Raw genomic sequence first — 26,753 nt, 5'->3', positions numbered from 1 at the left:
AGAGGAGTGATGGGAAGGAGTCTTGGGAAAGCAGTGGCATCAGTGGCTGGCACAGGGCTTAGCCCAGGTACTTTTAAGCCAAAACAAAAAGGTGCAGACTCCCAAGAGGGGCCTTTGAATGGGCTGGGCCCCAGTATGTTCCTTGCCTCTGTCCTCTTTTCCTTCCTTTCCTGTCTAGCTTATCCCTTCTTCTTAGCTTTTGACATCACTACCTTTGCCTGGTGGGGAGCTCCACCCTCCAAACAAGTCTCTGTGGAGATGGACAGCCCTGGCATCTGGGAAGAGTGGAGACCTGGAGTCACCGCACTGCCTGAGTAGCTTCCCTGAGTGGCTGGGCTGGATATGGTCCCTAAACCCCATCTCTGCTCCAGCCTGATGATGGATGGGGCCCTTCCCGGAGCTTCCCGCCTACTGCTGCCTAGCTTCCCCTTCTGCCTCCACCCTGGAGCCTTGCTATCCTTGGAACCACCCGCCATGCTGGTGTGAGCACAACCCCCACACTGCCAGGCCTGGCAGACACTGCCGCAGGGCTCCCGGATGGGCACGCTTTATGCTGCTCTGCTCCACCCTTGAGCCTGCTCCCCCACTGTCCTCTCTCCCATTCCCATCCCCCCCACCCCCCGCCGTGGAAGTGGCTCATTGCTCAGCTATGAAGCCTGCTGCACCAGGCCCTCAAGGGGGTACTTTGGTTGCCCCTGGTAAGTGAAAGGATTATCCTCAGTGTTGATCGTCCTTTTTTGTAACCCTCCTGCTGTTCTGTTCTGTTGTGCTGTGCAACATTTTGCTACATAGACTATTTTATAGCAGAAAGCTAGAAGAATATTTATTATGAATATTAAAGCAATAGTGCATCAATGAAAAAGCGGAGACGTTAGGAATTGTGTAAATGCTTAGATTCACTTTTGGTGGATTTTTTGTACTTTATTTATAACTAATAAAATGAACTGCATTGCTAACTACATCTTACTAGCACTGGGTGTTTTATTTCTATGCATATGCAGGGCGTGTCTGGGGGACAAACTTTTGTCTTTGTACAAAATTTGAAGTAACTTCATTTACCCATATCCCACCAAGTCGCCAATTTCTTTTTCATAATTTCCCTACTTTTCTTGCTTCCTTCTCTTCCTCACGCATTCCGCTTCTCTACTCGCTCATTCTCCTCCTTCTTGTCTCGTCTATTTCTGCTGTAGTTCGGGTCTGGAATGCCTCCCAAAAGCCTGTGTGTGGAAGACTGTTGGGAGGCGGCAGACTCTTAGGAGGTGGAGCCTAGTTGCAGGAAGTGAGATCATTAAGGGTGCGCCTGAGAAGGGAATGTTGGGACTAGGTCCTTCCTCTCTCTCTGACTCCCTGCCGCCATTCCAACACAGGGCCCCAGACAAACAGGCCAACCAGCCGTGGACTGAAACTTCCAAACTGTGAGCCAAAATAAGCCTTTCCTCTTTATAAGGTAATTATCTCAGGTATTTTATCACAGTGACAGCTGACCGACACAATTTCTTTTATCTTTGTCTCTCGAAGAATTGGTCCTATGTATATGGATCAATCATTTAATTGACCTGTGTTCTAAACTTTAGCTATGAATCTTCCAGGAGAAAGTTATAATTTTTCATAAACTTTTCAGTTTAACTTTTTATGTTTGGATTAGAGGGCTTCTTGTTTCCTCTGTAGGAGAGAAGGGACTAGATTGGTATGGATTTCTGTCCTTTCTAGCAAGCAAATTCACATACTCTGAGCTAATATTGGGCCCAATAAACTAAAAAATGACTTTCAGAAAGAAAAATGACTGCAGAAAGAACCCATATCAATGAACTTTTTTTTTTTAAAGCAATAGATATTATTTTCTAGAACAGTTTTAGGTAAATGGAAAAATGAGCATAAAGTGCAGAGAATTTCTACTTACCTTCTCTTTACCACCCCACCTTGTCCTATTAACATCTTGCATTCATGGGATATATGTGTTATAACTGATGAGCCAATATAGATACACTATTATTAGAGTCCATCATTAGCTTATGTTAATGAGCCATTTAAACTTCTAGTTTGTATTGCACTGAGTTGTCATCCAGTGGTCCAAGGAAGTTCTCCAAAGTGAAGACAGAGAACTTGACTCATTCTACCCATGGGGTAGGTTGTAGGTTTGCTGACTTCTGTCTCAGAAAAAAAAAAAAAAAAATTCAAGGTAGTGAGAGGTATAAAGAGGTTTAAGAGGCAATATGCTACTTAATGGTGAGCTTTCATGAAGAAAGAGGGACAGCAATTTATAGGTGAACACCTGCCCAGGCTTTATTGTGTCTTTAAAGTTCTTGGGAACTCCCCACCCCCAGATTGATTTTCCTGGAAGGCGAAAGGACATTGCAACCTTGGGTAACATTTGTGTTATGAAGCTGTATTTTTTCTTAAAAGGACACTTTTAAAGGTTTTCCTTGTTTCTTTCTGTATTCCTTCTATCCAGCTTCAAGGTGAACCACAATACTGCCTATAGTTTTCCATGTGTTTCTACCCAGTTTCTTTGATCCAAGAACCAGGTTCTTGGTTCTGGTCCTGTCACCATCAGCATCACATGAATGGGAGGTCCAGCTCTGCAATTCACAGGTCTCTCTGCCCTGCCTTCCTCCAGTATCTCTTTGTCCGTTTCCTCTGTATCCAGTACAATGGAGGTGGCCCTGGGAAGAAGGGCCTGGGCCCCTTTGACTGGGGAGTAGTTTCTTTCCTTGGATTTCACACTTGATTAGCATAGGAGAAAATATATACATCCTTTCTAGTCTCTGTCCACTCTCCACCTTCCGATGCTGCCACCTGGAAGGAGAAATTTCTTAGAAAATATCCATGTTTATTGTCTGCCCAGGCCCCATGACTGGGTCACCTAGTGAGCCCTCAGACCAAGGAGGAAAGGAGCCTCATCCTAGGCCTCCTGAGTACCTCCCAGTCTTGCCTTTTCTCTCTACAGCAGCCCATGTGCAGCCCTGCCTTGCCTTCTCTCTCTTTCCCTCCCTAGTGCTCCAGGGCCCACTCTCAGCATCTTTCTGAGCTGTTCCCCGTGGGCCTCAGTCGCTTGCTCTATTCTACAACTAGCATGTCTTCACCCAACACCAAACGCCTTCTGACCTAGCACCTTCTCCATATCTCCCTCTCCCAGCCTGTGCCACCAGGGAGCTGTGTGACTTCGGGCAAGTTACTTAAACTCTCTGTGCTTCAGTTTCTTTATAAAGTAAGAATAATGAATAGTATCTGCCTGAATAGATTGTATTGTATGAGGATTTCATGTGTAAACACTTAACTCATGCCTGAAATATAGCAAACACTACAAATTTTGGCAATAATGATGCATTTTTTTTTCTTTTTTTTTTTGGTACTGGGGATCAAACTCGGGTCCTTGTACTTGTGAGACAGGTGGCTGCACCATGAGCTAAGTCCCTGGCCCTGGCGAAGAAGTTGTCTTTTTAAAAAAATCCTTGCCTCTTTAATCTTCCACCCCCTTCCCCTTCCTCTTCTCCCCCCCTCCTTCCTCTTCCTCTTCTTTCTCCTCCTCTTCCTCCTGCTGCCAGAGTATTTCCAGGTCCTATCCATGTCTTCTGGCCACTCCCTGTGTGGTCAGCCACTCATGAGTGATTGTTGGTCCAGCAAAGGGGTAGTAGCTAAGGCCTTAAAACCAAGACTTGTGGAGTCATCATTTGGTAACATCTTTGGAAACTCGAGAAGAAAATCCTAAGGTCAGGATCCTGGAAGCACAGAACCACCTTCTCCCCAGGTCCTGAGCAGACCACCTCCACCTTCCTTCCCACCAGCAGGTCCTGTCTGAACCATGGAATGTGAGGTGAAAATGCTCTTTCCTTCTAAGGAGTCATTGTTTTTCCAGGCCTGTCAGTCCCAAACCTCTTTTCCTCCAGGTCTACACACTCCCTTTATCCCAGGCTGTGATCCTCCCTCTGTCTCTGAAGCCCCCTGGTCTTGCCCTTGCTCAGAGTACTGGGGTAGAGGATGGACTTTTGCACAGGGCTAATCTTGGTGCCCTGCTAGAGGCTGAGAGGAATGGGGGGTGTCTGTTCAGGATAGGGTCTTCAGAAAGTGGGGTGCCCAGAATACTTTCTGAACTCTTCCATTTGGACCTCACATATTATGAATTCAGAATGGATAGATCTGGATCAAGCTGTGTTAACTCTTATCAAAGATAAGAGATAAAAAGATTTGTTCAGGCTAAGATTTGAGAAAGTAAGGTCAGAACTTTTTTTCTTAAAGAAAACGTTCTTGAAAGTAAAAGTGTTTTTTAGGCTTTGTGCAACAGTTTGTATGTAAATAGCTTGTATTAATTGCAATGGAGTCTTACCTTTTCTTTAAAGTGGACCCCCAAGGATATTTATTTGGAAGTACTTTGTTAGAAGTTACTCAAAAGCAATACAATTATGGTTCTCTCCAAATAGTCTTTAATACAGACTTGTTTCTAAATCAGGTGAGGAAAGATGGAGCTTGTCACTCAACCAGCTGTCCTTATAAGGAAACACTTTCCAACAGTGTGAGCCGTCAATACCCAAGGGGTTGGAGGGAGGTGGTGTTGGTGGCTTTTGCCAAGATTGCAGGAAAGGAAGGAAGTGCTGCAGAGAAAGAGACCATCTTTTCCTTGTTTCCTTCACCCTGAGGGCAAAGGAGGGGCTTGTCCAGAGGAGAGGTGACATTCCAGCCCGCCTGCCTGTCACAGAGCAGCCAGCAATGACTCAGGACCCTGTGGCAGCACGGCCCCACTGAGGTGAGAGGGCCTGGAGGTGGGTTTCCCCAGAAAAGGCTGTTCACTGTCACCAAGGCTGGCTGATGGGCTTCACCCTCTGGATTAGGGCTGTTGGGGCACAGAGCTCTGTAGGTGCTACAGGTAAAAGAAATCTTTCTGTGGTGAGATCAGCAAGGTGTCCTGGGTGCAACATTAAAGAAAGACCTCATTCCCAGACTTGCCTGAGCCCAAGGTTGGGAACCTCTTAAATTTTGCACCCTGAGCTTTACCTTGCCAGACCTAAATTCCAGTCCTGATTTCTGCCCTACCTAGGGGAGAGAATTATTGAAAAACAAAGCCTATACCAGTGGCAGATGGGGTGACACTGGAGCTTCCTTTGGTCTACCTACCCAGGACAGAAGGCAGGGATGGGGCAGGACCCAGGTCTTGGTATAGCAGCCAGGTGAGATCAACTCTTTCCTACCCAATTCCTAGAGGATTTGTAAGCCATTCTCTCCTTCACATTCAGCCTCAGCATGGGAAAGATAACTGTCGGCCTTGAACAATAAACTTAGCAATAACCTTGCCCAGCACTCTTAGGGAAGGAGGATATTCAGCCCCAACAAGCAGGTGAATCCTCTAAGATGGTGGAGATGGAATCTGACAGATGATGAATTCTGCAAGACCCTGGCCTCTCTCTCCATGCCCCGTCCCACCACCATACCCCGTCCCTCCTTCCTCCTCCACGGTTGCATGCAGACTCCCATCTGGAACCCTGCAATTGTGGAAGGCATCAGACAGCTTTGCGCAAATCCAGCTTTGCCCCTGTGTGAACTACGGCCCTCAGTTCCTTCTCCCAGACAGCAGGAAGCCTGGACTAGCATGGGTCACCATCTGCACCTTCTTAGTTCTGTGTATTTCCGTCAACAGAGCTGGGTGCCTCTGCTTTGCAAGGTTTCTTTCTGGGAAGACTAGCCTCTGTCTGGTCTGTGAAACTCTTATCCAATTCTAAGATATATATTGGAGGCACATTTTTATTTACATTTTTCTGAATTTGTGGTTCTAAGAGTTTGAGGTAGTATATGATAATATGTTAAGCACAATGATATACATTCAGGCTAAGTATCCCTTATCCACAATGCTTGGGACCAGAAGTGTTTCAGATTTCAGAGTTTGGAATGTTTGCAAATATATGAGATCTCTGGGGTGGAACTCAAGTCCAAACCCAAAATTCGTTTATGTTTCATCATATACACACAGCCCTTCAGGGCTTTGTATGATATTTGTAGTGCTCTTGGCTTTTGACAATGACCCATCACAGGAGGTCAGGTGTGGGGTATTGTAAATAGTATCACTTGTAAATAGTATCAGTGCTCAAAAAGTTTCAGATTTTGGAGCATTTTGGATTTTGAAATTTTAGGCTTGGGTGATGCTTCATCCATATTTATATTGATGTATTTATTTATCTAAAACCAGAATGTAGAAAATAAATGTTGGAGATAATGTCATTTAAATTTGAAGATTAAATTCATTTGTTCTGGCAGCTTCATTTAAAGGACCACAAAAGAATAAGAAACACTTAAATCCACTGGGCCTGGGAGATAAGAGCTGTCAACAAAACACTGCAAGATGAAAGAGGGCGGAAGGAGATGAAAGCAATTAGTGGAGAGAAAAAACTGACCCCCTCAGGGCTCATGGAGCCAACATGAAGACAGCTTCCTGAGAATAGGAAGCACCAAAAATCTTCAAAGGAGAGGCAAGGAGCTGTGAACAGTGGGGTTGGCCAAGGCCAGCAAGCAGTTAGACTTCTGGCTTTCCCCCCTTTAGCTGGGTGACCAACCACACACTGCACCCTGTACTGCAGAAGAGGGTGTGTCAATTCTGGAGAGCTTCATGGGAGATGCTGGGTAGGGGCCTAAGCTCAGGGAAGAGGGGAATGAGGGGCTGCACACTGCTGTTGAGATGAAAGTTCACTTGTGTCCTGACAGCCCAACACGTAGTTCCCAACTGCTTCTTAGACACAGGGAGCTTGTCCAGCGTCCCTCAAAGACATTTTAGCATAGTCCCTAGTGAGGGCAGCAGACCGAGACCAGCAACACTTGCTACAGTCTCACGACACCATTTTCCACACTGGCTGGAACTAGATTGAGGCTATGGCTTTAGGACAGAGTGAGCAATTCTGCAGGAGGCCAGGGCACGGGGTCAAAGCATTTAGTTCTGGGGGTGCCAAACTGGGGCTCTGAGGGAACTGGGGATTTGAAGGAAAGCCCAGAATCTTTCATCCACATATGCTGGCCGCCTAGTTTTCCATTGATCCTGCAGCTTGAACCAAGCTGTCATATTTCTTTTCCTCAGAGCTGTGTGATTAAGGGCATTTTCATGATATCCTAAGGGACACTTTCAGCCTCATCAGTTACTAGAAAGAGTTGGCTCCTTGGACTGGGGAAAAGACAAAGTGTGGTGATGAAGCGAGGGTACCAGGGAAAAGAAAGCAGAGAAGATGCCAAAGTCATTGTCTGCTTCTGTAATTTACCCCTGCCCGCCCAGATTCACTTGCTTATTCCTGAGGCTGAAGTTGTCTTGGCAACTGCCTGGCAGCCTCTTCCTCCACAGGGCTGGGGTGCTTCCCAAAGACTCCAAGAGGTGAAAGGCTCAGCTGTAGGCACTTGTCCTTGTAAGAGCCATAGCGGGACAGAGAAGGAGAAGACTGGGAGAATATCTAGTCACTAATTGAGCAAGTGGCAGGGTTAGGACTGAGGACAGTTACAGTTAACACATCTTAATCCCTTCCTGGATGCCAGACACCATGTCAAGCTGCTTACACGAACCGCCTCACTTACCTTTATAACAACCCTGTGGTACTGAGGTTATCTTTAGGTTTCAGGGACAAGGAGGAATGAGGCAGGTCTGTGACTTGCTCAGGGTCACAAGCTAGGAAAAAAAGGTGAGATCTGAACCCATACTCCAGAACCCTCAACTCTTGTCTCATGCTGCTCCCCTACAACTCTGAGTCATGGTCCTTGGGCCTTGGCATTATACCACGGGTGTCCAAGGATGCTCAGGGAAGAGGAGGAAATGGGGATAATTCCCTCATCTGAGTATGTCATCCTAGATGCTCCATCACTCCCATAAACATGGAGCTTGTATTCAACTGCCTGCCTACTTCTCTACCCAGATGTCTAAGAGACAACTCACTGGAAGCTCCTGCTTTCTTTTCACCTACAAAACAAAAGCCAGTGAACCCCAAACTCATGTTTCCTCCATAGTCTTCTCCACTTCAAGAAATGACACCTCTATTCTTCCAAGTGCATAGCTAAAACATTTTTAACAATACCACTAGCTCGTTTTTTGATCTCACATCTCACATTCAACCCCTCAGCAAATCCTGTGATTCTGCCTTCAAAATAGAGCCAGAATTTGATCACTTTCAACTACTTTCACTACCACACCCTGTTCTGATCCACCCTCACCTATTGCCTAGACCACTGCAATAATCACTTATCTATTTCCCAGATGCTGCCCTCTTTTCTGTTCTCAATGCAGCAGCCTGAGTGGTCCAGCTAAGAAGTTAGATGATGCCACTCTCTGCCCACATCCTCCAATGGCTTCCATGTCTTTCAGAGCACAAGGCAGGAACTTTCAAGGGAGGTCTTATGAGACTTATAACTTCTCTCAATTTATCTCCTACTGGCTCTCTCTAGCTCATGCTGTTTCTACCACCCTAACCTTCTTGATTTTCCTCTGACATTCCCGGGTTACCTTTGCTGTTCCTTTGCCTGGAGTGCGATCCTCTCAGATGTTGACACAGTGTCATCTCCCATCCTTTAGAGGTTCATTAAATCAATGTCAACTTTCTGTCACCTGACTTACAGTTGCAACTACCTCTCCAGTCCCATCTACCTCTTTTCCCAATGTTATTTTCTTGATTGTGCATTTCTGTCAAACCTACCATAAAGTTTATTTATTTACATTTGTTTCCTACAGTTCCTAAGTTCCATGAGGCCAGGATTTTTATCTTTTTTCTTGCTTCTGTATGCCCAGCATTGTCTGGCATATTATAGATAGATGCTCAACAAATATTTATTGAATAGATGAATGATCAGGACTGACGTCTAGTGCATGGCTCTATGTTGGACCAGGACACCTGGTGTTACCCTCCCCCAGCCCATGAGAATGTATAGACACGTCCTAAGGAACCCTGAACAATCTTCTCTCCAGGGATGAGCTCGGGAGAATTATCACCAATATATAATATGCATGACTCAAGGAGAGTTTGAAATCTGGGGGTTCATGAACTTAGGAATTCCATCAAAGGAGAGATAGGCTGCTAGAAGTTTGGCAATAGGCCTCTGGAGAAATGATCCTGGCTGGCCAGGAAAGAGATCTTGGGAAATAGTTCAGGTATCAAAAAAGGGTTTGTTCTTAAAAGTATTTTAAGCAGAGATGATGAGATTGGGTTACCCCAAGATCTTGAGCTATGATAAGTCTCATCAGAGAAGGTATTACAAATCCTGAAATAGACTCATCTGTCTAACACCCCCCCATCTACTCATCCATCTGTCCAACCACCCTCCCATCTGTCCACCTAGCCACACTCCCACCCATCCAACCTGCAACCCATCCACCCTCCCCTCCATTCATCCTCCATCCATCCATCCATCCGTCCATCCTCCAGGACACATGTTTCAATGCATGTACTATATACTGGGCCTTGTGGTAAGTGCTGGAGTTACAAAGATGAATCAGACATAGCCCTTCTTAAAGGTCCTGTTGGAGAGGCATACAATCCCAATACACCTCTCCTAGATGTGGGCACAGGGCGCAGTTCCTAATTTTGTCTTAGTGGGGTTGATAAGGGAAACTTCCTGGCAGTGAGTAGAGAACTTGAGCTGAAACATAAAGAATGTAATGCATAGGTCCTAGTGAAATGGAGGGGTGGAGGGTTCAAGCAGAGGGTACAGTCCCAGCTGAGGAGTGTGTGTGTGGCATGGCTGGAGCATAGAATAGTGGGCTTAGAGCTGTGGATAACTTGTCCAAGATAGAAGTGGCCCAAGTTGCAGGGAACCCGGAGACTCACGTAGGGGAGTAGATGGGAGGAACCCCACGGATAATAAAGCACCCCAGTGAACTAGAGAAATGCAATTTTTTAATGAAGCTTTTGCAGTAATAGTTCCACAAGAGCCTGACAAACTTTCTGAAGACAGCGGAGCAATCAGAGCAGGACAGGGGTGGCAAGAAAATTGACTAAGAGTACACAGTACCCTGCTGAGAAACACAAGGCCAGCATTTACTACACTGGTAGCAGGCGTAGGATTTGAGGCTCTTTCTGCACCACTTCTGGTTAAATCAATAGACTACAGATGCCATATTCTGCAGTAAGACCACTGTGCAGGTTTGCCAAAAGGATGTGGCAGGAAATTGGTTTGGATTCCGAGCTGAGCACCTTCCTGCTGGTTACAACGAGGGGTGGAAGCAGTGGGTATGAGGGAAGAAAGCTGTCAGGGTCCCTTTCAGCCAAGGGTCGTGACGGGGGCCTCAGCAGGGCTGTCTGGAGAAGGCATGTGTCCACCTGGGCTGAGGGCAAAGTGGCTCGGTGCATCTGGAGAAAGCATAGAGGTGAGAGGTAGCCTGGCAGCTGAAGGCAAAGGGATGAGAGCCCCAAATGTCCAAAGTTTATCAGAGCAAAGGATGCCTTGGACTCTTGTGCAATGTCCTAGATCTTAACCAAGAAGTTAGCGTGAAGGCCCAAACCCACAGAAGTGCTCATGACCCAAAGTCCAAATGTGCACCAGGTTTAGAAAGCAAGACACCAAGTGAAACTGTTAGGGACCATTATGGTAGGATGAAAGGCTGGGGCAACAAAATCAACCCTGGATGCAGTTAACTATTAGCCTTGTTAGCACATTTTCAACAGACCCACTATGAGATCCCAATAAAAGCACAAAACCAGAATGTTTGCACAAGATGAGGGAGTTGTTACTGAGGAAAAAAAAAATCCTAAATAAGATCTCTAGCTTCATTTTCTTGTATTTAATTTAAAAATCATTAATTTTGGGAGCAATAAAGCTATGTAATACATTGTCAGTTTCCAACTAATTTTGCTGTAGACAACACCTCTGATGTTTGGGTTATGATAATAGTTGCCTAGACTTCTTTTGGGGACCTGGAAGGCCACTTCTGCTGAAAATACGGAATCTTCACATGAACCTACAGAGATATGGCAAGTGACTAAGATGGCATCTCTGCCTACATTTATGTCTGTCCCTTCTGCTCTCCTAGCTCTTGGGTTAAGTGTTATGCATTTTGTACCTACACATGTTGATTCTTTAAAAAATGTTTTGTCGAAACTGTAGTGATAGGGCCAGAGATTTAGCTCAATGGTGCTGTACCTGCCTGGCAAGCGAAAGGTCCTGAGTTCAATCCCTGGTACTGCAACAAGAACAACAACAAACAAACTACAAGGATAATTTGGCCCATTGCCTGTTGGAGTTGGTATGTATTTTCTTTTCTTGTTCTAATCTAGTTTTTTTACCCTTATGCTTGTGCTTCTTCAGTCCTCTCATAAGGCCCAGACCAAACCACAAGGCCAGAATATTCACACAGGATGATGGTAGCAACTACAAGACTAACCCAGAAATTCCTAGGACATGTTGCCCATGACCACCCAGTGGTCACAAGAAGTATCTTTTAGGCTGTTTCCACAGGCCAATGGAAACTGCTGGACTTCAGCTATTCTTTCTGTTCAATGAGCAATTTGGTCACTTGTCTTCAAAGCGGACTCCCTTCGGCTGAAGCCCCATTTAGCAAAACTCCCCACCACCATAAAGCTTCACCTGTGCAAAATATCGTGTGCTCCTGGTATTTGGCATCATCTCATTTCCATTGTTCTTGGACCAAAAGATCCTGTCTGGTATCACAACCACAAATGGCATACAGAACCAGAAGCTTTCTCATACTCCACCTCTGAGCCTGCTCTAGGGGAGTCAGAAACTGGGAGGCAGGCAGGGGGCAGAGGAGTAGGACAATGTAGGGGGAAAGAGGTGAGGGTCATTGACACTCATCTATGCACACATGTTCACACACTTGCACATACATATACACACTCTTCCCACTTACACCCACACTCACACTCCCAGCCCTCCTTCCCAGCAGGGCTGAGCTGTAGGTTGGGAGGAGGCTCATTTTTGTTAGATGTTTTGGTCTTTTTATTTGCACTGGTCATTGAATTATAGATTGGAAACAGATTTTGTGACTTCAAGTGTTTCTTAGACTTTCTGTTACCTACTGGCATGCAGAGGAGTATTGAGGCCATCACCTTTAGCAATGAGCCCAAGGTCTCAGGGCTACTAAAAGGAGAGCTGGGATGCAGGCCCAGATAGGAAGAGCCTCTGCATTGCAGCTGCCTGGGTTTGCCCCCAGAGTCACAAAGCCTCACAGAGTGTAGACCGGTCTGGGGTAGAGTGCCCAGCTGACACAGCAGGGCTGCAGAAGCTGGAATCAGTGCTTTTCTGGGGGAGACTTCCCACATTGCTCTCATTCCTATTGCCCTGCTACCTGCAGGAAATCAGAAGTCAGGGACTGAACTCTGCCTGAATTTTGCCTGAGTCTGTGACTGTTGACCAGGGAGAATATGTGTGCACATGTGTCCCTCTGTGTATTTATGTGTATGTGTGTGTGTGTGTGTGTGTGTGTGTGTGTGTGTGTGCATCCTCGTTCAGGAACAAGTATGTGTTTCTCCTGCTATCAGTCCATCAAAGTAATGTCCTTCATGAGGACAGAGACCATGTGTGTTTTGTCCCTGATCCCCTGTGCTCTCAGCTCAATCTGCCCTCAGAGAGCCACAGGCATCATGGGTTAACTGGTCCTCCCAGCTCACGCTAGTAGTGACTGAGCTGCTCCAGGTGCCACCCCCATCACCTTGTGCTTGTCCCAACTGTGTTACGATGGACTGGGCTAACCAGCATCTCCTTGACCAAGTGTTCTCTGTACAGTGGCAGAAAAAATTGCCTGCTTCCAATAGGCTCATAAATCTCCCCAAACCCTTCTGATATTTTTCTCCATTTGCCACTAGATTTATTGACTCAAGGGAAAAGCATACATTTCTTAGTGAGCAGATGCTGTGATGAGTTCTTTGTGGGGTGTGGTTGATAATAATTTAATTAGCCCAGCTTTTTGGGAAAAAAGTGTTAATTAGGTTTTGCTTAAAATATATGATTTTGATGGCCTCTCCTTCCCCACTACTCTCCCCTGGGTGAAGCCCCAATTTTCCATCCACACCCTGCAGCAAATCCCAACCTGGTCATCACTGCTATCATAGGAAAAGGAAATGCAACAAGATATTTTTGAGCAATCACAGATTATGACACATGCTGGTTATGATTCCTGTATGTTCAATCAATTGGGAGCAGAACACCACAGATAATCTCTCACACAAGTAGTTGCTTGCCCCTGAAGGGTCATGAGGTTCTCCGCAGACTTCTGACCCCTGATCCTTTCCCGTGGAAGTCTCAGGAATGGGATGCTGAACACCAAGGTGCAGGCAGGAAGGTGTGGTCAAGCCCCTGCCTCTCACACAGAAGGGAAGAGGTCTCTCCAGGTAAGCCCATCCCCCCTGGACTTGTCCAGCCACCTGCCACAGCTGAAGATAGTGGCCACCCCAGTGCTGGTGTTGGTGACCTCTACCTTGTCCACCAGCCAGCCTGAGTAATAGCCACTGCCATCATGTTCCAGCCGCACTTTGCGCAGCTCACCTAGCTCCAGTGTTTCCAGGAAGAAGCGATCAGTGCTGCCTCGCTCAAAGAGGTTGCACGTTTTCTGCTTCAACTCCCGCTTGCCTGTGTCCCCATTGGTCCCAAAGATGGTCACAAAGACATTGGCATCGGTGCCCGCCCCTGGCTCATAGCCCGTCGTCACAATGACCTCATACTTGACGGGCACCAGGCTCTGGATCTTGCTGGTGAAGCTCTCTGTTGTCTTGGTAACCTCAAACACTTTGAAGTACTTCCTCTTCCTCTTGAGGGGGATGAGGCAGTCGCAGTTAAAGAAGTACCTGGCAGAGGGTGAGAGAGAAGGGTGCTCTCAGGAGACGTCAACCGGGGTCACATCCTCCACAGAGCCTGGTCATCCATAAGTGCTTCTTTCCCAGGATTCTAGCCCAGTATATTGAAGCTGGAACTATTGGCCTTAAAATGTGAATCTAGGGTGGATCTTAAAATTTACAGTGGAGTGACAACTCATCCCTCCTGTTCCTTCATTTCTCTACTCTTGTCATTCACACATTATATCCAATCTGTAAGGAAAGCCTGTTGACCCCCATCTTCAACATGGACCAGAATTGGTCCATGTGAAAAACCACCCAGGATCTCATTGCCTACCCTGCTCTGGTCCCAGTCATCATCATCGTCTACCTGGAGAATACTCAGGGCACCCTAACTGTCTCCCCACTTCATGCTTCCTAGGTTTACAAGGAACAATTGCTAAGTTTTCTTCCCACATCAAGCTGCTAATATATGAGCAGCTTTGAAAATAGCAATCTTACCTTAATGCCATAATCTTAAGTGAAATAAATTGGACACACAAGTTTAAATATTGCATCGTTTCTCTTATGTGAGAAACCCAAAGGGTAATTAAGGAGCATAATGGAGGATAGATACTGGGAAATAGAAAATATTCAAATGGGAAGGGGAACAAGGGAGGGGGAAGGGGAAAGGGAAGGAAGAGAAAAGGACAAAAAAGGCTAGAAGGACAAAATGGAGACAAAGCTTTTGTAAATGGGGAGGAGAAGAAGTATTGAAAGAAGGGCAGGGGAATGGGAATCAAGATATATTATGTACAGGTACAAATTCCGTCTGATGAATGTGATCAATATGTATGACAAATATGTACAGAGAGAAAAAATAAAGTTAAACAAAAACAAAGCAAGAAAGAAAATAAGCAGTCCTACTACTGGCTAATGACTTCAGCAGTGTAGCAATGCAAAGGTGTGCCAAACTGAAAAATCAAATTCTATTTTAGATGATTTATTTTCTCCTTTGGTGAAGGGGTTGAACCTGGGCCTCACCTATACTTAAGCACACGCTCTACTACTGAGCTACACACCCAGCCCTAGTTGAAAAAAACAGCAAAAAATTTTTGGTTTCTCACCAAAGGCTGGGGCTTTGCATTCTTGGACCTCCTGAACTCCCACAACGGCCCTGCCATCTTCCTCCCATTTCATGGAAGCAGAAACTAAGACTTACAGGAGAAAAGTCACCTCTTGGGATGACCCAGACCCAGGAGTCTGTCTGCCTCTGAAGATCAAGGCATTTGAAGGTGCTTCACAGGAAATCCTTAGTCTGTTTTGAGAGCTCTCTTGCCCATTTGATGCATTTGGACTTTTATCACATACCAGACTTTCTTGGAGGGTAATAGCTTGCATTCTTTGTTATACAAATTTTAAAAATGTATTTCTTTATGCATGTGCCCACCAATATACATAGCTTTATGTAAATGCATAAGTCATGTGATCATGTACGCATTTCTTCAAATGCACTTTTTCTTTTCTTTTTTGCTTAGCTCTGTCTCCTTCTTTCTTCTCCTTTCTACTTTGGCACCCCACCTTTACCTCAGATAACCTGTGTGATAGTTGAGGGTGCAGATTGCCAAAGTCCCTTCCGTTCCATCCAATCCTTTCTGGACCCACATGCACATGGACATATGGGGATGTCAGTATTCTCTCTACTAAACAGCATCATATAAGACAAGTTTTCCTGTATCCTGCTTTCCTCACTCAACAATACTTCCTGGGAATTGCTCCAAGTCATCTGGTACATATTTTATTCAGCATTTTGAATGGTTAAAAGAATATTCCCCGGTGTGGATATAAGGAAATGTTTTCTAATAGACATAATTAGATTGCAAAAATGTGAGACTCAAGGTTTTGGTGGAGTTGTGGGTCTAGTTGGGGATGAGGGTAGGTTAGCCAGTAAGACTAAAGGCAAAAGCAAAAGAAGAATAAAAAGAAATGGTCAATTAAAAAACATATATAATGTAATCACACTTCTGTGAACATTGTATATGTGAAATATTAAAAAAATTCCAGAGAAAAAGAAGTCAATGCTCACGGTGGCCAACTCTGGTAGGTAGGGCCTTAGGGAAATTTTACTTTTTTTTACCTACTTTTCTGTATGACTAGAACTTTTATAAGGATTACAAATTAGATATGCTATTGGGATAAAACCAGAAAGATGTTTTTGGTTTTAAAAATAAATAAAAAGGGCTGGGGATTTAGCTCAGTGGTTCTGCCACCTGCCTCGCAAGCACAAGGTACCAAAGTTTGATCCCTGGTACCAAATAAATAAATAATAAATAAATAAAAGCCTCTCTATGTGCTCTTCCACCAAAATGCTGAATACAATAGTGACGAATGAGAACTGGAGAGAAAGATAAAACGAACACTGCAAAATGAGGGTCAGAACGGGGAAAGCTTAGAAGACAGAAATTTGAGGCTATTGTGCTTACAAGAAATTGTGATTAAATTCATCTGTAATTCACGGAAGTTCAAACATGGATATGGTGATAGCTGGGAAAGAACTGTGACACATGCACTGTACTGGGAGGTATTTATAATGTAGACGCGAAGTGGGCCCTAGAACACTGCCACATAAATAGCTGCAATGATTAAATCTACCATCAAAGTTGCTCAGCTGGATGAAGGTGATATTTCTGGAGAGAGATTCTCATTCTCAGGAACCACAGACTGAAGACCTGTGCAGGCAAGGGTGGGCTGAGACTTCTGAGAACACCCCAAGTTGGCATTCTGGCTGTCTTTCCCCTCTGGCCAGACTCAAAGGGGCAACAAGCAGAATGAGGTCCAAAGAGGTGACAGTCAATTGCTTGAGGTTGCACAGCTATCTGATGACAACTTCAGCATCCAGGGACCTGGACTCCTGCTTCACTTCAGGAAAAACCCCTCCCCACAGACATCTCTTCCCCCAGCTCCAGCCTCAGCTACAGATAGACAACAGGCAGGAAAAGATACTGCACTTGGGAGAGGCTGCTTCTTTCTACTGGATACAAAAATCTCACAACTTGACCCAGGGAGATCAGGGCTGGGCTTCACTTCCCCCCTCTTCCCAAGGCTGAAGGCACCAGAAGATGCTACGATATCTCTCTGTCTCTACCTATATCTGTATATTTATCTGTATAGTGGGTTTAAAGGTACTTTGAGTGATGACTATCTTATGTTGCTATTTTATTTGCTTATTCTGGGGTTTTAAAGGTGCAGCATCACTAGCCATGCTCCCCTTGGTAAGGAGGTGACACCGGCAGGCCAAGGGCCTCTGATGTGCTCTAACTCTCTGGGTGAGCCATTGACTCTTGGGGCTGGTCTCTCAGCTCTCAACCCTACAGGCATAACCAGCATCTCCTATAGGACTTACAGTATGCAGGCTGCGTTTTCCTTAAAAGAGCAATAAATGCTGCAGGCCAGGAGAGAAGTTGCTATGGGGACTGAACTATATCCCCCTTCACATTCATATGTTGAACCCCCAACTCCCAATGTGATATTTAGAGAGAGACCCTTTCAGATATAATTAGGGTTAAATAAGGTCATGAGGGGAAGACCCTCATGATGGGATTAGCACTCTAAGAGGGAAGAAGAGGCACCAAAGCTTGCTGTCTGTGATGTGGAAACATGCGAAGCTGTCTCTCTGTAATCCTGAGAGTGCCCTCACCAGAGACTCACCATGCTGGCACACTAACCTTGGACTTCCAGCCTCTGTCACTGTGTATTGTTTAAGCTTTTCAGTCTATGTTGTTTTACAATGGCAGCCTAACATGACTCAGACAGAAGGGCAAAGATCAGAGCCTTTTCCTGTCCAGTTCCAGAGGGGTTAGCTTGGTCCAGGAGAAGAGCCAAATGCAGGAAGCCTGCAGGTCACAGGTTGAGCATGGGCAGCCATTGATTTGAGATACTTGAGCTTTTGAGGTCAGAGCCTAAGAGAAGGAACTGGCCTGAAACCTGAGGTCTGTACCTAGGTGCAGGGGTTAGGAGAGGTTCCAGTGTGTGAATGGGTAGGGCCAGCCCTGGGAGGGGACATGGTGGGAAAGGAGTCAGAAGTGGTCCTGGGCAGGACGCCCCAGCAAGCAGAGGCAGGCTGGCCTTGTGGGCTGCACCCTCAGAAATTGCTCACTCCTCCCAGGCAAGCCTTGGCCTTGGCTTTCTCTCCCCATCCTTGCTGGTTGTTTCCCTGAGTCTTCCTGACCTCCCAGCGCCTCTGGGCCCTTTGTGGCTTCCAGCATGGTTATCAAATGGTTTTAATTAGACAACTTGCCAGCTGTGCTTAGGTTGCCTGGGTAACTAAGTCTCCCAATCCTCCAGAAATGTTCAAGTCTCCAGAAGGCCCTGATGGGAGAAATACAGAGTCTCTCATGGGGATCCATGCTGTGCCTTTAGGTGGCTCCTCTTGTCTCTGGTCTCTCGTTATCTACCGAGAGGCTCTCACTGTGACCACCTGAGCAGCAGGCCTTAAAGCTGTATTTCTGTGCCATTACAGAGGGAGGGAAGGGGAAGGCAGGGTGAAGCTCTGCTGTCTGGCACCATGTGATTTTCTCAGCATTCTTCCATGGTAGCCTCCCTGGATTCAAAGGCTGGACATACATAAGGTCACCTAGTCTAATCTCCTTCCTCTGGCAGTAGATTCATAGTGCAAATAGCTACAGAACAGGGCAGCTGCCTCTTTTCCTGTTGTCTTATAGGCCTCCGGCCTCTTCAGCCTCCATCTCTGCCCCACACCATACTTACACATTATTGTACTTCATCTCGGTGATGGTGATGGTCTTGACGTGCCAGACCAGCTCTCTCTTGGGGATGAACTGGTCCTCCCTGGCCAGGTGTCCCACACAGATAGTGGCAATGTCCCCTAAGTAGATGCTGTCAAACTCAAATGTGTCTATAGTCCCTCTGCAATAGACAAAGATGTGTACAATGAACTGTCCATGCCCACTGAAGAATGTAAGTATTTATTGAGTGCTTACTGCATTCCAAGGTAGGATGGTGGGCAAGGCCTGATGTCAGTCCTGCATTCCTTGAGGGATGCAGCCTAATTTTGGAACAAGATACTCAAAATGAAAAAGTTGAACCAGTTGCCTGGTTCCAGCTCCAATGAGCTATTGTTAAGCAGGATGGAGTAGGGAGGAGGATGACACAACGGGTATAGAGCTGAGGATGGTGGCGGGACCAGAAGAAGAAGGCAGGGGAAAAAGGAAGTGTCCTCTGATGTGGACCTGTATTATCAAAGGCATAGATGGGAATAGTGGGGTGTGGAGGCACAGCTGGCTTGGGCAGAATTTGGGTTGAGTGGGAGAAATGATGTTGAGGAGGTGGGCATGTGGACAATCTGGCGGTCTGAAAGTGTACGTGTAAGGAACTCAGACTTTGTCCTGGTGGAAAGGAAATTTGAATAAAATGTTACTGTAAACCGAATGCCTATGTTCCTTCAAAATTCATCTGTTGAAACCTAATCACCACAGTGATGGCATTTGAGTGAGAGCCTTGGAAAACAATCAGGTGAGGAGGGTGGGGCCCTCACCAATTGGATCAGTGTCCCTAAAAAAGCAACCCGAGCGCTCCCTCATCCCTCTGTCATATGAGAACCCAGTGAGGGTGGCTCTGTGAACTCGGAGGTGGGTCCCCACTGGACTTCCACTCTGCTGGTACCTCTGTCTTCCAGCCTCCAGAACTGTGAGAAGAGTCACTATTGCTTTTAAGCTACTTAATAGAGGCATTCTGTTATAGAGCCTAAATGGACTGAGACAAAGGAAGAGTGGAGTTGAGGGGGAAGTGGAAACTAAACAAGCAGTTCTAGAAGTAGCAGATGAAGTGGGTTTGAGGGTGCCTGTGGTGGAAGGAGGTGTTTACAGTGGGTAGCACAGGACTGGCACAGACGGACAGTAGGTGCTCAATAAATACTTGCTGATTAGGACCATTTGTAGCCCTATGGCTCCCCCGAGGAGGGAGACACTTGGAGTCCCTTTCTTACCCACCCCATACCCATCCCTTATGGGCACCCCTCTTCCTACTTTCTAAAGGCTCGCTGTCTGGAAGAATTTTCCACGAGAAACTCTTTGGATCGGTTCTTTCTGCCCTCCAGGATGAGCCAGACGTTTTCCCTGGTTTCGCCCCCGTTGCCTGTTTCTATGACAATCTCGTAGGCTGTAAAAGAGAAAGAAGGAGAGGGTCAGCATGGGCGAAGCAGCTGCCCACCTCTGTGAGCACAACAGCCACTCTCTCAGGGCCTTTTGTCTGACTCTGGGCCATGACCAGGGAATGGAGAGGCAGATCAGAGTGGCTACAATCAGGAGCTATGAGTAGAACTGCACAGTTCTGGAGCTAGAGGGACCCTTCCTATTTTATTTATAGTAGCAATCTTTTTTGCTGGTGAATTTGGGAGCTGCTGGGAATGAAGCAGTAAGTGGGGACGAGTTCTTGAGCGGTACCAGGGCCTGGCTCTTGGAAGTGGTCAAATCACCAAAGATGCAACCTGGAGATCATACGCTGAGAAGAGAAGGGAGAAATGGAGAGGTGGGGCTTAGCCTCGGGAAGCACTGGGTAAAGTCACGGAAGGTAAAGGATCCCAGGAGACCCTTGAATTCACTCCAGCACGCAGCCACATCCTGTATGCCTCATAGCAACCTCCCTGCCCTGCTGCTCCGCTCAGCACGTCTACACAGACACTCATTCATCTAGCCCTTGTCCACAGGTACCCAGTGCAAGGAAAGGACCCTACTCTGGTGACACTGGAACTCACTCTGTAGTCCCAGGTGTAAACACTGACTTACCCTAAAACACAGCATGATAACCTAGCAACAAAGGGTGAATCGCTATGGAGTTCGAGGAAACTGGCTCCCCTGACTTCTCGCATTTCATCAACTAGTACTTTCTCTCATCCTCTCCAGACTCTTGCCTCCCTCTTCACTTCTGCCTTAGATCACCGTGCTCCTTCCTTCTGCATCACAGGCTTCCCCAGTGGCTTGGCTCACTCTATCCTCTCCTCCTTACCTGGTGCCAACTTCTCAGAGAGGTCTTCCCTGACCACCATGGTTGAAATTGCAATCTGATCCCCCCTGGTCTGCCTTATCTCTTATGTGCTCTTGTGCTTATCAACTTGTGACATTCTACGTTGTTTTTGTTCATCATTTCATTGAGTATTAATAAAGAATATTACTTATTACGTACTGTTTTGTTACATTTTTGTTTATTGCTGATACTTGAATGTAAACTCCATGAAGGCTGGAGTCATCCTTTTGCTCACTGATAGATTCCCAAGTGCCCAGAACAGCCCCTGTCATGTCTTAGGCCTCAAATATTTCTTAAGTGAAGGAATGAATGTCTGGGCTAATCACAGGAAGCCTCAGGAAGGTGGGGGCACGTGAGCACGGCCTTGAAGAAGAGCCAAGATTACAGTTAGCAGAAGATGGGAGTATGTGTCAGGCAGAGGGAAGAATACGAGCAGAGATTCCGAGGTGGTGTGATGTGGTAATAAGCACCTCTCCCCTGGGGCCAGGCCAGGAATGGAGCTTATACAAAGGAGAACAAAACAAATACTTGTGTGGAGTAGACCCTTACTTATAGTTCTTGGTGAAGACTATGAATCCTTGAGAGTTTGGGATTCTGGATCCATAGAAATCAGCCTATGTCCTTCTTTTGTCTCAGAGACAGGACTAGGACAATAGAGGGGAGGGATGCTAAGCCTGCAGCTCAGTGTCTGGTGCAGCCCATGTTAGTACTGACCCTTCAGCGACCCCTTTGCCCTTGTGACTTCTCTCAAGCAGAATCTACGTTCTCTGAAACAGAACGCACCAGGCAAAGAGGCAGGTAGCCAAGGAGAGAGAAAGAGATCCACACAATCCTGCAGCAGGAAAGGGCCCTTTAGTCCGAGGACTGAAGTCAGCACAGTGACAGGGCTGTCCCGCTGCCATTCGGTTTTCCCAGTGGAAGTTAAGGTACGCTCTGCAAACAGACCTTGGTAACTTCTAGGTGGACCCTTAGTTTTGCGAGGGAAATGATTTGTCAGCATCTAGGAGGGGAAGCAGGAAGCACTAGGAAACGCCTGCTGGTCACAATGAACTCAAGTAGGAGATGCGTGAGACGATGCAGGTGGGGGCACATGCACTCCAGCAAATGGTTTTCTGATGATTCTAAGAGTGGGGCTTGTAAGTGAGGACACGTAGGTAGGTCAGAAGCAAAGGTTGCTAGTTATATCAAAGGTCGTTACTGAGGAAGATTTAATCAGTGTGTTTTTCACCTTTCCCTCTTTCTCATGTCATCACTGGCTTGATAAAAATATGGAAGTTCTGAGTCTCAACTTGGAGTACAGGTTGCTGGGAGAAAACAGACAGAAGATGCTTAGGAACCTAAAAGCATGGGGTCAGTGAAAATGACAAGTGCCTCAATGGTAGGGTCTTTGTTTTATTCACACTTGTTCTCCGAAATTAGAATAGGGCGTGGCTTCTGGGTGTTTAATAAGGATTTGTCACATGGTTAATTAAATAAAAGTGGCCGTGGTTTGGGATGTTTGGCACAAGCTGAGGCGGTGACCCTCCCCAGGGTAAGCCTCTAGAGAATGCAGGTGCGGCTGCTTGTCCCCAAGGGCAGCCGGGAATGTGCTGTGCTGCCCCCTGCAGGCTTGAGGCAATGACACACCCATCCAGGCCCTCTTCTGATTGATGCTCCTGCCCTCCCATCTATTAAATCCACACATCCTTCTAGAACTAACACTTCCCTCTGCAACCTCCCTGCCAATCAAAATCCCAAGGGTCGCAGCAGCTATTTGGCTGTTTGGAAATCTGAGAAGGTGACTCAGCAATTTTGCTCCAAGCCTTGCAAATCTTTCCCCCCTGTAACACCAATGGTCTGAGGAGCCTCTATTGCTCATCCTGGCTGTTGTATGAGGGGTGTAAGATTGTCCCTCTCACTGCATTGTGAGGCTCTAAGGAAAAGGACCACGTCTTCTTCTGTTCACTGGGCATCAACTCACTGAGCATTTATTAAGCCCCAAATCTAACAGCACTGCAGAAGGCAACACACATAAGCGAGACTGTTCTGGAACTGTGGGGGATTTTAGGTAATACAGAGGCTAACACATGTGTGAAGGCCAGTACAAACACACTAGAGGTCACAAAGTAGTGTACAGCACTGAACACATTCACAACAAAACTGAGTATCCAGTGACTCCTTAGGAAGTACAATGACAGAGCTGGGGGCCCTCCCTCTGATTTAGGGCAGGAATTCTCCTACAGAAAATTTGACAAATGTGTGGTCAGCATTGATTTGAATGGCCCTAGGGACTCGGGGCATGCTAACCTCTCGAGACAGCTACTTTCATCATTGGGCAGTTTGGATGATCTGCAGAGACAGGGAGTTGCTTTCACCAACCATGCACATTTCCCCTCTGTGGTACAAGGTGGTTCTGCACAAGAGACTGACAGCCAGGGACCACAGCTCCCAAGTGCTTTTGTAGCTGGCAGAGCCACGTGACTAGTACTCATCAACAGAATATGAGTACTGTGTTAGGATGGCAGGGGAGGGCCTTCACCAGGATCTCATCCTTTCTGCAAGAAATGTGGAAGCTACATGTTGGAAATAGCAGATACTTAGATGGAAAGAGCTTTGGTCTCTAAATAGCACTGTGGAAGACCTCCCATTAAACACTCATACTGGACTATGTATTAGGAGTGAGGAAGAAATTCTGATGTGCTGAGACACTGAGATTTGGGGGGCTAACCTCTCAGTTCACCCAATGTCACTTCAGTGATTCAGGTTGGAAAAAAAATGCCCTCTTTGCATTGATTCTGCCTTTGGCGAGCCTTCTTCCAGTTGGCCAGTCCCACATTCTGGAATGTGTATTAAGAACACACTTCCCTAGACCTTGATGGCTATCCACCTTAAAGATCAATTACTCTTCCTTTAAATATCCCCATGGAGAAGAGACAAAGAAAATGATCAATGGAGGTGCTTGCTTCTCTTATGTTCTGTTTCTAGGAAGGCTGGATTCAGCAGCTATTGCCACAGGCATCAGTTGAATTTAGTTCACGTAATAAAAATAAACCAGGGAGGACTTCACACTGAACTGCACAGCCCAGCACAGCCTGCAGGTCAGGGTGAGCTTGTCCCCAGTGTTTCCTACTACCCAATTAGTTCCTGTTATTCAGGGCCATGAGTTGGCATCAGTATTTTCACAGTTTCAGACTCACTAAGCAATACTGGGCTGTTTACTACGGCATCCTCCCCATAGTACCTCCCTCATGGAGCTTCTGACGTCCCTCCAGCTGTGCTGTGTCTTCTCAGTGCCACACTGTTTTCCACCTCCTCCTCAGCCCACCCTCAGCCCAGGAATCACAGGGCAGCTGGGCCCACACAGTCTCTACTTACTGGTCTCCTCCAGCTCTTCTCGGATCTCATTGTTGGCACACGCAATGTCACGAACTGTCTGCCTGTCACCCTCACTTTTGGACAGCCAGCGGTCACACTGGAAGCGGAAGGTCTCGTCTCGGGAGTTGTCCTTTACATCGACATAGCTCAGGTGCCAGCCAGGAAATATCCCTGTAGGAAAGATATCATGAGACCTGGGGGCTTTAGATACCCCCCCCCTTTTCTGGGCCTCCCTTTGCATAAACTATGGTCTGTACCTCCTCAGACAAGTTCTCTGGCTTTTCTAGGCCTTTGTTTACTTGATGAAGGATTGGTCCATTTAGGTGGTCTCTGAGGACTCCTCCAGCTTGGAGAATATAATTCTCTTGACAAAACCTTTAACTCGGGGTTCATAAGTGCCTAGAGAATTTGTGCGAGGGATGTAAGAGCAATGAGAAATTCTGCTATAATTATATATGGACATCTTACCAAGGAGAAGCCTTGTAGCATTCATCAGATATACAGTGAAGGTCTCTGACCTAGCATATAGCCCTTGTTGGGGTTTCTAAAGCTGTAAAATGTTGTCTGTTATTTCCTGGTGCCAGTATTCATTCGCCAAGTACATGTCCATTACCCTTCTGAAATCAATTCAGGTATCAACTCCTCCAGGAAGTTTTCTTGAATGTCCTCTAGCAACCCCAAGACTGCACCAGATATCTTCCTTCATGATTCATGTATACTGCCCTACATATGTGCCTCAGCCACACCCTGACCACTAAGCGACACTGGGGTGTTTACTAAGGCATCCTCACACTGGACTTCGTTATCATCGTGTCCCTGGATCTCCTCTCTGAGACCAGAGGTACGGAGTGCAGGAACTGAGTCATACTGGTTTCTGTTTCTTTAATGCCTAGCAGTACAACTCAGGTAAGTATTCACTCACTGAATGATGAATGAATGACCACGTTATGACTTTGGGGTCTGTGTCTGAGCTGTTCAGTCACAAAAGGATTCAGAAGCTGCTATTTCTTTAGGATATGTTGCTAAATTTGGTAAGTCTTGGCCTGATCATGAACACAAAGCTGTTGCTCTTCTAATCACCAGGGCTTCCCTCAAGAAGTTGCCCACCATGGCCTAGCAAGCAGAAATGAACCAATACTCATTTGGTGGAACAGCTGCATGACATTACACCAGTGCTTCAAAGTCCTAAAGAACTCTGCTCACCAAAGGGCCGCATTAGAGGCAAATCACAGGGCTCTGGCAGATCGCAGCAATGACATTTACTGTTCATTTATCAGCAAGATAATTCCACATATGTTCTATTCCCATCCGTCATCCTTTCATGTCACCTAGATCTGTGGGGGTAGCCACACTGTCCCCACCAAAAAGCATTCTCTAGACCAGACACTGTTGAAAATCAACAACTGTCGATAATCCTGCTTCTGGTCTCAGGGGTCTTATAAACACAGACACACAAAGATGGACAAATATTTCCAGTCACTCAGACTCCTGGGGGCAGATGTTAAGATTCACAGGCAGAGGATACATGTTGGCATCCATTCAGATTTTAAGAGGGATTTCAAAAGCGCTTCTTATTTTTTTGTAAGCATACATCTTCACCAAAGTGGAAAACAGTTAAGTTAAACTTGAAAACACTTCTGTGGAGTAAAACAGTGATGAGTTATTTAACCAACAAACTTGTTTTCTTAACTCATCATATCTTTTACTTTTTTACATACATTGTGCCAGTCCCATCTGTAAGTGTGCAAATTGGGTGCCTCTGAGATGTTTCCTGAGAGTATTCTGAAACCGATGAATGTACTTAGTAAGCTTCAGTGCATCCCATCTGGAAATGAGGCAGATGAGACTGACTGAAGCCTTTTGCTCAAAGGTTTCAAGGGTGGAACATAGAAACAGTCAGTTAAAGAGGAAGGCAGAACAAAAGAGGACACTCTATTGGCCCTACTGGTGTTGACCCTACAGGAAGATGTCCCAGTGGAAGAGGATTTTTATCCCTCATTCTCTATCCCTCACCCCATGTGTGCGTTGTTCCACTCTATACCAATTCTCTTTTCAAGTTAGAAAATTCAGCAAAGAAATTCCTTCCATGGTAAGTATCAGGCTAACCCCACTTCCTTTTATGTGAAAGAAGCTTCATACTCAGCTTTGTGCTTACTGCTAATGCTTAGTGCTGATGCACTGACCCTGTTTTGGGTGTGACTGATAGGGCCCTTACCACAAGTCTGTCCTGCTAAATATCTGTCAAGCATGCAGGTATAAACAGCTCTGGTGGACCAATGCCCTGTGGCTGATTTTTGCTGGTGAAGACATCAGGAATACAGAAAGAGACACAGGTACAGTATGGCTGACTGTGTGGCCAGCACTAGCTTGACCCTTGAAGGGCAATTAGGAAAGCATCTGAGACTAAGTCTTAGGACCCATTTTTATGTAAAGTCTTCTCTTTAAGAGTTTCACTCTACCCCTCCCTCACACGGTCTAGCACCTTGCCTTTTCCCTCACACACAACCCATATCAGAATACAGATCTCTGCCTGTCTTTTATCACAGCTACCTGGTGTTCCATTGTACATGCACATATAACGAATTGTTTGCCTTGACCTTGTTGATGGCTAACTAGTTATTCTCCAGACCTTTGCTCCTCCCA

At 46.2% G+C, this 26,753-nt stretch overlaps 1 protein-coding gene and 1 long non-coding RNA gene across 2 annotated transcripts in view; one reads left to right on the top strand and one right to left on the bottom strand.

The window, feature by feature from the left end:
* The first annotated feature begins 1,304 nt into the window (after positions 1-1,304).
* Positions 1,305-12,267, top strand: LOC104860463. The gene is made up of 3 exons (XR_779700.3): positions 1,305-1,447; positions 4,635-4,741; positions 11,254-12,267. It is a non-coding gene; the product is annotated as an uncharacterized LOC104860463 (long non-coding RNA).
* Positions 12,268-12,963: 696 nt separating this feature from the next.
* The window catches only part of LOC104860462 (lipoxygenase homology domain-containing protein 1), a 77,425-nt gene continuing 63,635 nt past the window's right edge, over positions 12,964-26,753 (bottom strand). Inside the window, exons 20-23 of the mRNA XM_033757480.1 lie at positions 24,111-24,281; positions 19,760-19,892; positions 18,483-18,641; positions 12,964-13,748 (exon numbers count right to left, since the gene is read on the bottom strand). Coding sequence (XP_033613371.1) covers positions 13,268-13,748; positions 18,483-18,641; positions 19,760-19,892; positions 24,111-24,281 — 944 coding nt within the window. The 3' untranslated portion in view covers positions 12,964-13,267. The remainder of the gene's footprint in view (positions 13,749-18,482; positions 18,642-19,759; positions 19,893-24,110; positions 24,282-26,753) is intronic.

Source organism: Fukomys damarensis, unplaced genomic scaffold (assembly GCF_012274545.1).
Source record: "Fukomys damarensis isolate Sample0158 unplaced genomic scaffold, DMR_v1.0_HiC HiC_scaffold_30, whole genome shotgun sequence".
In the NCBI taxonomy this organism is placed as follows: Eukaryota; Metazoa; Chordata; class Mammalia; order Rodentia; family Bathyergidae; genus Fukomys; species Fukomys damarensis.
Note: the sequence above shows the minus strand (reverse complement) of the source record. Positions and strands in the feature narration are given on the sequence as shown.